This window comes from Pteropus alecto, unplaced genomic scaffold (assembly GCF_000325575.1).
Source record: "Pteropus alecto unplaced genomic scaffold, ASM32557v1 scaffold338, whole genome shotgun sequence".
In the NCBI taxonomy this organism is placed as follows: Eukaryota; Metazoa; Chordata; class Mammalia; order Chiroptera; family Pteropodidae; genus Pteropus; species Pteropus alecto.
This window is the reverse complement of record NW_006441995.1, coordinates 4,061,138-4,077,127: the sequence shown is the minus strand read 5'-3', so window position 1 is coordinate 4,077,127 and position 15,990 is coordinate 4,061,138. Positions and strand designations below refer to the sequence as shown.

Below are 15,990 nucleotides of genomic sequence, written 5' to 3'. Positions count from 1 at the left end.
TCAACAATATACTGTTACTATTTTCTTTTACATAATAAGGACATTAAAATTAGAAAAAAATCTTTTATATATAGCTATACTGTTTCCATTCCAGAGTTCACTTCTTTTAGTAGATGTAATTTTCCATCTAGAATCATATTCTCCTGCCTGCTCCTTTAATATTTCTTGTAGCACAAATCTGCTGATTATGAATTTTCTCTGGTTTTGTTTGTCTGAAAAAGTCTTGATTTTGTCTTCATTTTTGAAAGATTTATTTGTGTCTTGGGCATCTGTTTTTTTTAACCATCACCTTCAGAATTCTGATGCATACCGAAGTTTGAAAGTCCGTGGATGTAAGGTTTCCCCGACCTTTGTAATACTGCAAAGATTTCTCTTCATTGCCTTCTAGCTTACAGCAATTCTGTCAAGAAGTCTCTGCTCTTATCTTTGGCCCTCTATATGTTTATTTCCTTTTACTTTGGCTGCCTTCAAGAAATTCTCCTTATCTTTGGTTTTCATCAGTTTGGCTATGATGTATCTAAATGCATTTTATTTATCAGGTTTGAAGTTCTCTGAGCATCTTGGATCTGTGGCTTGTTTTTCAGAAATTTTGAAGTAATTTTGGCCATTATCTGTTCAAAATTTCCTTCTCCCCTGTTCTTACTCCCTTCATATTTTGGAATTCTAAATATATATATATATATATAAGTTAGACCGGGGGTTGGCATACCACATTCTGCAGCTCTGTTTTTATAAATAAATTTTTTTTGAAAAACACCCATGCCCAATTATTTACAAATTATCTATGGCTACTTTTGCACTATAACAGCAGAGCTGAGTAACTTTGAGAGATCACATGGCTCATATGCCTACAATACTTAACTTCTTTAAGAAATAAGTTTGCTGACCTCTGAATTAGATCATTTGATAGGTTCCCCTGGCTCTTGGATGCTCTGTTTCCCCAACTCCTACTCTTTTTCCTGTTTGTGTTAATTTGGATAATTTCAACTGATCTATCTTCGGGTTCACTGAACATTTCCTTGGCTGCTAAGTCCACTGAAGGAACTGTTCACCTATTATATTTTTCATATTTAGCATTCCCATCTCTTTCATACCTTCTTTCTGCCAAAAATTTCTCTCCATTCACACATATTGTCTACCTTTTCCACTAGATCTTTTAACATATTAATCATAGTTAATTTTAATGTCCCTTTCTGAGATTGTAAGCATCCAGGTGATCTCTGGGTCTGGTTCCACTAACTGCTTTATCTCTTAACAACGGGTCATTTCATTTTGATTTTTCTTGCGTGTCTCATAATTTCTAATTTAATGGTAGATATTTTATGTAGAAGAAGAGCAGAAACTGAGGTAAAGAGGATTTACTCCCAGAAATGGGCATGCCTCTTCTGTTAGGCCATTCAGCAATGGGCTGCTAGTTCTGAGTGAGAACAATATTATATATTTATGCCCTGTTAACAGGGATTTGAGGAGGAAATTACAACACTGACATTGGCCCAATAATATTTTGATTTCATACCTATGTAGCACTGTGAATGGCAATTACTCAGAATATATGGAGAGTGTTCTTAAATACTTATTAAATACTCCGCCCCCAAATATCTCTCTACTATCTGGAATAATTCAAACAAAGGTAAAGTTTTTCAGTTATTTGCATAAATTATTTGCATGGGGCCAGAAGCAGACAAAACAGCAATAGGAAAAGTGCAGAAGGATACAACAAAAAAATACCATGCAGTTATAGTGTCAAACTTTGTTATGCATCAGAATTCTGAAGGTAATGGTTAAAAAAAAACAGATGCCCAAGACACAATCCAAATCTATGGATCATAATTCACCAGGGTAAGAACCAAGCAGCTGTGTTTTTAACAAGCTACCCAGGTGATCCTAATGCACATCTAGGTTTAAGAACTCACTATTTACAGTAATGGTCATAGAATCACATTGATAAAATTAACCATTATGTTCTTAAGAAGCCACAGTAAAGCCTAAAAACATACTTTCTCATTTGCTTTACAAAGAAAGTGTGTTTAAAAAGAAAATAAGAGAATGCTTACTTTTATGAGCTTCAGCATTTGCAACATAGATGAACCCATCAACAACTTCACACACCTTCTGAATTTGTGGAATTACACTGTACCGGCTTCCTTGTTGATCATCCCCTTCATTCTGTAGACTAAACATCTTGTTAACTGCACTTGTATGCTCTTCTCTTGCTCTATCTCTTTCCTTTCTATAAGAAAAATGTAAATATTAAACATCGACAGATACATAACAGGCTCCATCCTTCATTTTTGAAATGCTTTCATTTCAAAATGAAGTCTTGATGTCTCACATAAGTCATCAAGTAGGTAGTCTTACCTGGTAGTTGAATATAATATCAGAATGTTGAATTTATGTTGGTTGTTCAACTGAAAACTGACTCCTGATCCAATACCTAAAGGAGAAAATTACAGTTATCAAAACAAGTCATTAATAAAGACAGCAAAAGATCAAAATGAAAAAAAAAATTACCCAGTGTAAGCAAAAAAAGCAAACAAAAAATTCTGACAAGTTATATATATAGCTTGGGAATAAAATGAAATGTTTGCATTGTAAAAAAGATGCTGTCTGCAATTTTCATTCACATAATAAGAAAAACATAAAGAACAAACTACTACTAAGTTTATAACATTTCTCTTCATTTCATCATCACGATCATCATTAATTTTATCAGTAGGAGTTATACATCATAACAGCCATTACTATTTATCCTCAGGACTAAGACTCATTTTCACATTTTTATGTTTCTCATTAGTCTTATATTCCATGTATACATTTAATGAAATGTTTTTTTTTTCTCTCCCTGAAAAGCCATTTTTAAACTGATGGGGAGTCACCAAATGGCAATTTAAAAAACTGAGGAAATGTGCCAGATACTAAAATTTAAAATTAGACAAGTTAGAATCTTGAATTTGTCACATATAACCATGTTTTTTGTGAGCCTCAATTTTGTCATGAAAATATAGTAATAACATAATTCTTAGAATTATTGTAAGCATTAAAGAAGATTACTTATGTAAAACTCCTATTAAGAGTGACTGGTAGATAACAGGTGCTAAACAGTACTAGCTTCTTACCACTTTAGATCAGAATCATTCGACATTGTTATTTGTCCTTCTTTCTAAACCTCTTTCTTCCTTTGGCTGTGTTAATACCCTTAAAGGGGCTGATTCTCCTCTTGTCTCTTGGAAAGATCCTTTTCTTCTTCCATGGCTCTACTTCTTTTTGCTATATAAATATTCTCTTATATCTGTCCACTTCTCTCCATCCTCCCACCTTTTAATCTAAATCATTATTATCCCTCACCTGGACTTCTGTGATTACTTCTGACCAGTCTCTTACATCCACTTTTGCTCTCTACTATGATTTTTCTGACAGCAGCTGGAGAGATTGCTTAAAAATGCCTATTCAATTAGGTCTCTTCCCTTCAAAACCATTGCTTTTCAGACAAACAAAACATTAAATAATATGGCTTCTATTTACCTCATCTTAATCCCTGAATTATAACCAATACAGTTGTGCAAATAAGCTGTGCCATGCCATCTCATGTCACCATTCCAGGCAACACATATACAGAGATCTTGTTGGCTGGTACTGCAAGAATAGCAAAATGACCTGAGTCTTCTGGCCACCAGGCCTGGTGCACAAACCCTCTAAAGAGATCACAGAAACAAATTCTATCATGATCTTTGTTTTTGTCCATTTAACTTCCAGAGATTACCCTCTCAACACATCTAACCTCAGCCCAATGTGATCTCCACGCTGTTCTGCACCACCTTGCCAATGACCCTTCCCTCTATTCTTCCCTGGTCTTGCAAGGTTTGAAGCATAATTAGATTGGCATTTTCTAACAATCACTCCAGCTGCTGTCTAGAGAATGAAACTGCAATTTTGTAATCAGCAAATTTCTCCATATTCCCAATCTCTTTTTGAAGCATTCCTTCTACCTCATGGCCTTACCTGAAACCGACCTGTCCCGAGGTGCTACTTTTCTTGCAGTAGACTCTCAAGTAACAAGGCTGCATATTTTCTCACATCTCAGGATAAAGACGTAATGTTCTCTTTACTCCCCACTGCTATGTCTTAACTATTACTGACCAACCCTCTTGAAAATCTCCCATCTCACTGAGACACCCATACCATTCAGATACACTACCATCTCCCCTTCCTTGACTTTGTCATTTGTAAATCTCCCTTTGATAATTCCTTCCTCCAAACATTCAATGAAACTTTCAACACCTGGTTCACAATCTTTCTCTCTATCCTCAGAAACTTCCAAGTCCATGTGGACTCCATATGATTCCCAAATCTTGATTTCTAGCCCAGATCTTGCTCTTGAAATCTGGATGCACAAAGTAATTCATAAAGTAATTTTGTTCATTCATTCATCAAATATATATTGAGTGCCTCCTATGTGTATGGCATTTAGATAGAGCTAAGAATAAAGCTGACAAGATTCCTGCTCTAAAGGAGCTTTCGTTCAAGTGGATTGCTCATAGTGGGCATCTCTACTCGTATCTCTCAACATTATCAAAGTCAACGCTTTCCAGAGAGTGGCTGTCACTCTCCCTATACAGATCCCTCAAGTTTCTCTTCTCCTCCTGTGTTTCCTTATCTTAGTGAATAGCACTATTATCCAGTATGAAAACCACACCAGCAACCTAGAGTTATCCTTACTACTACTACTACACATTCAGTCAATTCCATATATATATATATTTTTAATCACAATACTATAAGAGTTTCTTTATGAGTCGTCATGTCTTTATAGCCCCTTCTAACCAATTTCCCATTCAGGAGTTGAAGTGATCTTTCTAAAATTCAATCTTGATCATCTCCCTCCTCTGCTGAAAATACTTCAACAGCTTCCAAAGGCATAAGCATGGTATATAAGTATCTTGTCATCTAGCCCCACTACAGACACACAGAGCTACTTCAAGTGTGCCATGCACACTCAGAGCTTTGTGCTTGCAGAAATGTAGTTCTCACTGCCTAGAATACTTTTACCCTTTTTTTTTTGATTGCCTACTCCTACTCATCCTAATGACTTATGTGAGGCATCCTCTTCAATGTGGAGCCTTCTTTGACCCTTATCTTTATACCCAGGAGCTAATGATGCCATATTCTAATCACCTGTACACTTGTCGCTGCCCTCACCTAGACCAAGTATCTTCAGGGCAGACAAAGATTTTTGATGTTCTTTGTTTTAAATCTCTGCATCTCTAGCATCTAATAGGTGCTCTCAATAAATGAATAAGTAAAGTATAAGCCAGACTATACTGTTATTTATATTTATTACATATCCTACTTACCAACTAACTACATGGTTGTTGTCTTTTTTTTTTTCCAAAGAAGGGGAAAATAATTTAGTTTCTGAAATTTTAATATACAGTATATGCAAGTACTATGCACACAATAAATGCTAAATGGTTTTGCTATTAACATTCTTTTAAAATACGGTAAATACTGTACAAATATACTATCTTGGCAACATATAACTTACTTTTCCATATCTTATATTCTGGATTACATAAACTTGAAGAAATAAGAGGAAGCTTACCTTTTATAAAAAGTAAATTAATTCTTTCAGTCCACTGGGACCTGGGGGCTCCCATTTACCAAATTACTGTATTTCAATACATCAGAGTTAATTAAAAATGGCTTTCTATTTAACATTAGCATCAAACTCAAAGTGTTGAATTATTAGGTACTGTAGAGTAACATAAACATTACCATCAATCTGCCTCTGAGGCAAACCAGCTGTCGGGCAAAGTTCCTCTGAAGACATCAAGCTCAACACCAAAGATGTATTCAATTCTTCCAAACCTGGTCCAAACATAGCAAATCGTGGTTCATTCTGGATGATCAATGAGTGTAAAAATGAGGTGACAGCTCCATACATAGGACGGCTAGATTTCAAGGATCTTCTTGTGTATGGACAGCACATTTTATAGCTGTATAAAATTGTCACAATTAGAAAATTAACACAGAAAAAAACTTACTAAGCCAGTTATTCATTCAACAACATATAATGTGAAAACTTGCTAGACACAAGGGATATAATAATTTATATAATCTCAATCCTTTTTGAGGGTAACGGAGGACAAACATCATTTTAATATGTATGCCAAGTACCGTGACAAGGAAAAAGAACAAGGCACTATGGGAGTAGTAGTGGTCCAAAAACTGAGCGTCTTCCCCAGGAAGTGGTGACTTACTTTCTAATCTTTCATTTAGATTCTCTCATGGAACATTTGGTCTAACATTTGTTTCAATGGTTAAAATTTACTACCTAGAGCAGTGATTCTCAATTGGAGATTTTGCTTGCTCCATCCAACCCACCCCAAGGAATATTTGGCAGTATCTGTAGACATTTTTGTCATCACAACAAGGAGATAGTAGAGTAGTGCTACTGGCATCTAGTGGAGAGAGGCCATGGATACTATGAAACATCCTACAATGCACAGGACAGTTCCCATAACATCTGGTCCAAAATGTCAACAGTGCCAAGACTGAGAAACACTGCACTAAAGATAAACTATACAGATAGCATTAATGTCCATAGAGGTTAAAAAAAAAATTACTAAGGCCACCAATATAATCAAATCTTTTAGGTACTCCTATTAACAACCTCAAATGTTAACAGTTCAATAAGTTTTAAATATATAGGGAAGCTCAAATATTCCTTACAGATAACATGGCAAATTAAGAATCATATAAAAGAAACAACTGAGTTTCTTTCAATAGCTATCAATTTCTAAACTAGCAATTCTACATGTTATCAAAAATTAAAACACAGTTACCCAAATCAAAATAAAATCTAATGCCCTTTAACTAAACCAATCTGGTTAAGAAAATTACTAACCTAACAACATAATCATCTTTTTGAAGCAATATAGATCTGGCCAAGCCTCACTACTTTAAATATTTATATAAGCCACTTTTAGTCTAACTTCAGTTTTTTCAACTGCATTATTTGAGCAATAGTAATCAACCCAGGGTTGAAAGGATAAGAAATAATTTATATGAACACAAAAGGTAGTTACTATAATTACTACTATCCCTGGGGAAAATCTGGTTCCACAGCATCCGATATACTTAATGCTATGGCTGGTTGTAGAATGATGTAGAGGTAGCACCCCGCAAATGAGACTACCATAGCACTTGTTGAAATTAAGAGCATATCATGTGCATTTTAATCAAGCAATCTCACAAGGCTTAATGTAATGGCATCTGGATTGGAATAAGGAAAAGTTCTGAATAGCTTAAATAAAATATGAGAAAAAATCCTCCATAGCTACCAAGTCTAGCACAGCAAAACAGTTCTTAACTTAAGCAGAAATATTTTAAAATCTTTTTTGTAATGCCTTAAATTTGGGGCTCTCAATAAAGCATGTTAAATTCATATCCAATGATGTTATATATTTCTAAGGTAGCATGATGGGGTTCCAATTTGAACGGCCCCTTATGAACTATATGGCCTTAGGCAAATCCATAACCCATGGTGAACTATATGGCCTTAGGCAAATCCATAACCCACGGTGAACCTCAATTCCATGGATAATACCATCCTATTGGGTAAGGTTTAAATAAATATACATAAAGCAACCCTCATAGAATCTAGTAGCTCAGTAACATTAATTCTCTCACATATTTGAAATATCAATAGTTTGGGGTAATAATAAAATCTCATTTCCCAGAACCTAGAAAATGTTTTTCTTTGCTTTCTGATCTCTGGCCAGTCCTTTTTGGATATGAAAAGGTATTACTATTTTTTAAAAGTGACAAATTTTCTAAAGATAATGAAATTTTTAAGAATTTCACTTCTTGACATATAAACTATATTTACTCAAATACTCTAGTTAGGCATTACAGGGAAATAACAAAATGTGAAAGCTGAAAGTATTCCATGAAGGAAGTTATTTAACTTTACCCTCGATTTAAAAAAAAAAAGCTCCAAAATCTATGAAACAAATTAGTAGCAGGACTATTGACTTATAATAGCAAAATTTAAAATCTTTAATTTATAAAACTAGATACTTACACTGCCATGTAGTCAAAAGATGTACCATCGGTGACCTCAGATATAGGCTTTTTTAAGATTTCTAGATCAGGAAGAGACTTCCAGTCAACAGAAGACCAAGAAGGAAGATCCCGCAACAAAAAATATCTCCATAGAATTGGATCTCGTACAGTTTCATTCCAATAATGACTTGTACTTCCCAACTGACACAGATCGTGAGGTGAAAGAAATGACAAAATGTACAGCTGTACGTCAATCTGAAACAGAGGAAATCAGCAAGTAGATAAAAGGGATGAATAATATATCTTAGAAAAAAATTTCAAGAATTACAAAAAATTATCATTATACTAGGAAACCAAAGGTCAACTGAACAGTCTTCTTAATTAAATCTATTATAAAATACAAAATTAACAAAGAATTATTACACTAGATAACCAAAGATCAACTTAATAGTATTTTTAATGATTAAATCTATCATTCTGAAGTTATTTTCCTGCTGTCAGGAGAGAATCATAACTGAACACTTAATTTTTGACACACTGAAACATTCCTGAAAACTCAACCATTGTTCTCGCATTTTTCAAGCAAAATAACGTTTAATTTTTTCTCATGGATATTTTGCCACACCATTTGAGTAAATTACTTAAGGAAATAATTTATTCTTTAAAATAAAACTTTATTACATGGACAAACTTCTGATTTTATCATTAGATCAAATCAAAGAGTAAATTTGTCATCTGAGTTCCTTTATAAAACCTATTAAATTATTTCAAAGGACCTATGCAATAGGAAGAAGCTTGGAGACATTGCAGTTTTCAATTTCTGATGGACGTCAGAGGTAGGTGTCAATAGTCCAGTTGAGATACAGAATTTTAATAATGTCTAAGATCCTCTTTCCATTTTCCAACCTACCTGAAAACTTTAACAATAAATAATGTGTATGATACTAGTGGCCTGTTGTAACTTGAGGCACTTGTAACTTGGCCATTTATTTTCAAGAGTAGAAGTTTTGTTACTCTAAGTATAGAAACGCTAATATAATAGCGAATGTTTCTAGTGACTACCACGTGTTTCGGTACATTGAGCTGGTATGAAAGGTGCTGAGAACACAGGATGCTTCTTTTCCAAACTAATAAGAAAGTCTGGAATGGTCTCCTTAACTCAACCTGACGTTCAGGGTATCCCTAGTACCAAAACCTGTTCTAGAAAATCTGACAGTGACCTAGTTGCGGAGCACGAGGTCAAGGCCTGGTCCACTGTGGCTCCCAGGTGATGACACTGCCCAGAAAGCTATAGGGACGAGGCCAGACACAGACAGGGACGCTGAGAAGGCCCCATACCCCCAGAGGTCGCCTAGGCGAGGCGCCCCTCCCCGCCCGGCCGCTTGGTTCTCCGCGGCGGCCGCCGACGCTCACCGGCAGCCGTGTTAGAGTACTGGCCTCTTCATCCGCCTCCTCTCGGGACGTGCTCCGCGCTGCCCGCTCCTTGCCCACCGACTGCCAGAAGTTCCTCCAGCCGCTGAGGATGGCCGCCTCCAAGCGGCCCCAGTCGCTGTGGTGCGGCTGAGGGGAGACGCCTCCGCTGCGTGGTTCGCTTCCCGCCATGGCCGCTGGCGCCGCACGTGACGTGCCGCACGGTCACGCCGACGCGTCCGCCTCCGGGGCCAGTCCGTCGCCCCGCCGCGGCCTCCCCCCTGTCGGCCTGGTCCACCACTCCCAGCGGTTCCGCCTCTGGAGCCGGGAAGGGAGAGGAGTAGTGTCCCAGTGCGTGTGGTTCCGAGCCGCTCGAGAAGCTCCGGCCAACCATCCCTGCGCCTTCACTTCAAGCCTGAACCTCTGCCATACTAACTTCACCCGTTGCTATGAAATCTCTTGTTCCATTATAACGTCGTTACTTCACCCAAGATTTTCCCTCTGTCTGAGGCCCATTTCCACCTTACCTACTAGGCGACTCCTACTTATTTAATAGATGGCCCTGTGTTATTATCCTGGGTTTAATATCCCAGTGCCTCCTTCTCGGCACAGCCATGCTAGGTGTGGAGGTTCTTTTTTGGTTGCTGGTATTTCAGTTTCCAATTTATCGTTTTTTGTTTGTTTGTTTTTTAAGGAGCTTAACAAACATTGAGATTAAAGAGGCGGTCAGAAGCCCAATCATAAAGGACCTTGTACCAAAATGAGTCTAGGTCCACTATATAAAAATATAAGTATTTTTAAAATTGCTGAATGTATCCATCTCATAAAAGGGCAGCAAAAAACAGCTAGAATGAGAAGAGAAACCAGATATGGTATTGCTGAAATCCCACTTGTGAGTTTCTCTCTCAGAACATACCCATTTTATTCCCTTTGTCCAGCTTTAGTTTCAAAACGCTTTAAGAAACTGTAACATAGCCCACATTACAAGGTTATGTTACACTGAAACAGGCATGGTCTCTATTAGGAAAGACACGTATATTTATTTATACTATGTGTCAGTCTTTTTCAAACAGATTACCTCACTTACTCTAATCCAAAGAACACTGCTCAAAAACTAGATCTCTCTGTTCCTTACAGGAACACCACTTCAATCTAATGTTGTAATTAGTATATAATTTAAAACCTTTAGGATTATTCGATAAAGAGCAAGGCAGCATTATCTGTTACATCATGCAATAAGTATAAGACTGGATCTAAAACTTTATAAAACTATTAATGTCTTTAAAGATCGTGATAGGCTATAGGGAACACATGTACATAGTGTATACATATACAAATATATATATATATGCCACAACATATTCATTTCTACTTTTGTCATATACATATATAGATATATACACATATATATACATATATATATATGCATATATGTCATATATAGCAAAGTGCTTAATGCCTAACCTAGACCCATAATGCTTATTGGCTTGAATTTACACTTCGAAAGTATCTGGGGATCTTGATGTGAAATAACAGAAATCCAATAAAACCCAATAAATGAGGTTCTGTAACATTTGAATTTAAAGTTTCATTATTTTTCTTGCATGCTATTGCTAGAGTTGAATAACCAATCCAATTGCATGCTTAGTTCTGTGAGGCTATCTGGATGAGAAAAAGAGCCATGAATTGATTAACCATACAGTATTTCTCATTCCTCTCTAGGAGCAAGAAAAACTTGGACAAGAAAAAATACCAGTTCAGGTATGAAGTAGTGAAATGGTTCTCAGCTCTTACAAAGAAATGTGAATATTTGTAAATGAATAAGTTAGAATAATTATTGTGGAATTTTTTTGAATATATATAGGAAAATGAATAGTATAATGAACCACTAGATAAGATTCAACACTTAGCAACACGTGGTCAGTCTTGCCTATCTCTACCTAATACACACATCCCCAAATCTGGATTATTTTTAAGCAAATCTCAAACATCCCTAAATATCTCAATATGTCTCTAAAAATAAGGTAACTTTTAAGAAACATAAGCACTGTACCATTTATCGAACCTAAACAATTTTCTGTAAAATCACCAAATATCTGGTCAGTGTTTAACTTGCCCATCTGCCTCGAAAATAATTTTTACATTTGGTTTGAATCATGACTCAGACAAGATCCACATGTTGCATTTGGATGACATATCCGCAAAACTTTTTCATTTTATTGGTTCCCCCTCCTTTATTTTCTCTTGCAATTTGTTAAAGAAATGAGGTTGGTCTTTCCAGACTCTCAGAAGAACCACAGTACAGGCTTTCTTCGTGGCATGCTAATGGTGCCTTCGAAACATTCCTCTGTCCCAGGTTTGATCAAATTTAGGTTGGTTTTGTAAATATTGCATAGGTAGTATTGTGTATGTAGACTGTGAGCCACAAGTCATTCTTAATTTTCAAATTGATTAGTGGTTTCAAAAGCCTGATCCATTCATTATGTAATTCCTCATGAGCTTTTTACCTCAAGGATTAGCAGTTATCAGCGATATTTACAAATTGCAAAATATTACTCATTTTATTATTCCTTTTATTAGTTGAATTAAAAAAAATTGTCCCTCATCAACCATTTAATTACCTTGCCCAGGATCTGGAATCAGCCTTATCTCCAGGGAGCCCTGGTTCATTTTAATGGGAAATGATATTTGGACATTACTTAGTGTTCTTTATATAAAGAGAAAATGAGTTCATACTGTTATTTCCCAAATTTAGAATTAAAGAACATTTGCTTACTTTCATAAGTGTCTCTTCTCTCACACTGAAAATTCTTATTTCTAATTACTTTAGCGTAGTTATTAATATAATTGAGGAGTTTCTTTCCGGTTTTTTGTCCTTGGGGATATCCCACTAGGGATGTGCAGAAAAATTACTGTGTTTTATAGATAATTGAAATGTTACTATGTATTTAAGCCACCAACTTGATACATGAAGCAGATCATTGTTTCATTTTGCTTTGGATTTTTAGAGGTTACTTTTCTTTAATTTTGATGACACCTTGCTTTATAAAAATATAATACATGGTTCCAAAGGAAAATGTACAAAATTCAAGGTATATTCAAAGTAGAACTTCCAACTTGGTCCCCGCCAACTGGTTCCTCTCACCTCCACCACCTCCCATCCCACCATACGTAACCTAAGTTTGGGGTGCTTTTTAAAATATAAGCAACAAGATTATATATTTATATTTCCTTCAACAATACTAAATATCATGTTTTTCACTAAGACCACCCCATAGTATTATACAGAAATATTCCTTTTTGCTTTTTATGGCTACATACTACTCAATTATGTGAATTTATCACGGTTTAGAGAAATGTTTTTAAATAGGGTATATATAATAGATGACTAATATTTCAATAAATATATCTGACTTGTGAGTTAGGAGTGTGACCAAAAGGTACCAGAAGCAAAGTCAATCAAGCTTATTGGTAAATATATCAGTTGGTATACAGTGGGTATATAAACATTAGAGGTTGGGCCTGAAATTTTTCTGAAAATTATAGGTTTTCTTCCTGCTATACCTATAACAAACATTTGAGATGCCTATCTAGCCACGATTTCTTCTCTGAAACCTGCTCCCCATTTGGAATGGCCAGCACCACTTGAACTGAGAACAGGGGAGTAAGAACTGCTCACTGGGCAGAACAAGAGTTTATCATTCAATTATTCTGGCTGATAGGTGAATATTATATTTTTCAGCATGATGAACAAAGTATGCTGACACACAGAACTAGACATTAGGAAAATAATAGTAATAACTGACTCTTTGATCTCTTACCATGTGCTAGACACTGAACTAAGTCTTTTGAACATTAACACATTTAATCTTCAATAACCTGTTAGGTAAGCACTATTATTATTCCTGTGTTAAATAAGACATTAAAGCATAGACGGGTTAAGTAATTTAGATAGTCCCACAGCTAGGAAATGACAGGGCTGGGATTTAGCCTCAGGTCTCTGGCTCGAGTTCATATTCCTAACCACCATGCTATCCTGTCTGAAAATTATTAGGACCATAAGAAATAATTTTAGACATCAATAATAAATGAGATGATAAAAGTTTTCATTCTGACACAACACCCAGATATAACAAACGATACTAATATGGGAACATGGTTTTATTTTTTAAAAATTTAAATGCTCCAAAACATTTTAACTTGAAAATTTTCACTAGAAGTAGAAAAACAAAAATCAGCAAAGAACACCAACATGAATACATAACACATACTTTAATTGTGGATACATTAAATTTATTTTAATGTAATACTTTCATAACATCTCATATTGTTAAAAACATAATACAAGTGATACTAGAGAACTATACAATCCTGGATTCTGTGGCAGATAGGGTATCCTTATAGGAGCCAGAAAAGGAACCCTGAAAGGTAGAGAAAGAAAAGTAAAAAGTCTATAACTAACAGGTGGGTTTTAAAAAATGCCATTAAAATGAATCTGAGAATGCCTTTAAATACAGCTCCCACATTAATGAACATCACAGAATTCACAGCGGGATTGTAAAGGTATGAAGGTCATTTTATTGTGGGGTTTTAGCCATGACTCCCACCTCAACTGACTGTATGAAAAGGAAGAAGGGATAGTCTTTAGTCATGATTTACACCTTAATCAGCAATAAAATCACAGAAGCCAGAAATCCCGTAAATGCAGCAAAGAAGACATAAATCCTATAAATGCACAAAGAGGACAGGCCTTTAACTAAATCCCAAAGCCTAGATGACATCTGAAAATTCATTCTGGGAAATAACTATACAAATTTAAGGATTATGAAAAATGCTTTAACGGAGTTTAAGTTTTAGTAAATACCAGAGAATTCAAAAGAGAAACTCCAAGTGTAATAAACACACCAAGACCTTTAGTAAAGCCCATGACTTTACCCATTAGTAAAGCCCATACTGTAAAGAAACCCTATGTCATAAAAATGACAAGGTCTTACAAAGTGACTCACTCCTTAATTTAGTTTCTGAACTTCTATAAAAAAAGAGGAAGTTTATAAATGTACTGAATGTGCAAGGTATTTAACCAAAGGGGTAGAATTTGAAGACACAAATGCTAAAGTAGATAGGTGCTTAGAGATGCCTTCCCAACCACCTTAAATAAAATAGCACTCCTTTCCAGAGTCACACAAGCCCCTTACACTGCTTTATTCTTCATAGCACTCATTACTTAACATGCTATACATTTATTTCTTAAAGTGTGTTAATTTCCTCAATGAGAATACAAATACTGAAAGAGAGTGTTTTACAAAGCTATATATCTTCGGTGCCTAGGACAACACCTGGCATGTAGTAGGCACATAATAGTTGTTGTTGAGTAAATTAGAAGTACTTTCCTTATGTGGAGTATTTGGTATCTTTAAGTTACTTCATTCTAAGTGAAACAGAATTTACTTAGTAGGCTTTAACACATACAAAAATGTGTTGTTTAGTAATACACTAGCGTAAAAAGCATATTATAGCTGTTATGGCCTACAAATTATTCTCCAATTGTGTGGGGAATGGAAAAGTTATACAAAGAGCACCCAGTAATACCCCCATAACTGTACAAACCAGTGAGAGACCCAAGTGGTTCACAAAAGTCAAAAGGCAAAATAGAAGGTCCCAGCTACTGAAGAGGAAGTTCTTGTTTTCTCAGGTTCTAAATCTGAATAATACTTTACTCTGAGGTTGCTTTGTCAACCACTGGTGTAGAGGGCATGGCAGTTTGGAATCCAGTAGCAGCCACTCTTCTGCGCAGAGTTCGGCACTTAGAATCGTGTCTCTTATTAATTAAAAAAAAAAATTACCAATGGCCGCCATTCATTAAGAATTATGTATAAATTTTTTAAATATAGAGTTCACCAACTCATAAGGAAAAGAACTATAAAGCAATGTGATAACATGGGAGGGCAAGATTAAGGGAGCAGAAGCAAAGGGCTGGGAAAAAACACCTCATGGACACGATATCACTGGGGCTGAATTCTAAAGGGTAAGTAGGTATTCACTTGGCCACATAGAAGAGCAGAGCATTCCACGCAGAAGTAATATAGTCTGCAAGGATACTGAGGGGAAAAAACCCACAGCACACTGGAGAAAAACTGGAAGCACTTGATTGTGAATCTCCAAAAGGGGAGGTGGGCAGCCTGTGATTCTAAAAACCATATTAAAAATGATTTAAGTCCTTATACTTAGAAAGCATAAAGTATTTTCATAGTAAAATTTGTTGAAGAGCTAAGTTAAATAAAAATAATTTTAGCTATAAGGATAAGCAAGGAGATGGGGGCAGAGATAGGTTGAGATCCTACTTGTCCCAAAAGGCTCTATCAGAATGTTTATGCCTGAAACTTAAAGGTTTGAGGATCACTAGACTAGAACCTGGTTACACAGGATGAATTGCAGAGGCTCGGATGGTAGGCAGAAACTAGGTTACAGCATTCTGCACTGCCCTGCTCTGTGAAGAATCAAAAAAAGAGAAAACAA

General features: G+C 35.8%; 1 protein-coding gene across 13 annotated transcripts in view; it reads right to left on the bottom strand.

Moving 5' to 3' along the window:
• The window catches only part of FBXO4 (F-box protein 4), a 163,350-nt gene extending 153,634 nt beyond the window's left edge, over positions 1 to 9,716 (bottom strand). For 12 of the 13 annotated variants that reach the window (XR_003048625.1, XR_003048626.1, XR_001517601.2 and 9 more), the window contains exons 1-5: positions 9,478 to 9,716; positions 8,084 to 8,319; positions 5,773 to 5,993; positions 2,359 to 2,434; positions 2,055 to 2,230 (exon numbers count right to left, since the gene is read on the bottom strand). Coding sequence is in view for 9 of the 13 variants with exons in the window: in XM_025052150.1 (XP_024907918.1) it covers positions 2,055 to 2,230; positions 2,359 to 2,434; positions 5,773 to 5,993; positions 8,084 to 8,319; positions 9,478 to 9,666 (898 nt within the window). In the remaining 4 variants the exon portion in view is untranslated. The remainder of the gene's footprint in view (positions 1 to 2,054; positions 2,231 to 2,358; positions 2,435 to 5,772; positions 5,994 to 8,083; positions 8,320 to 9,477) is intronic. The other variant, XM_015595335.2, reaches the window with a different exon arrangement.
• Positions 9,717 to 15,990: the final 6,274 nt, after the last annotated feature.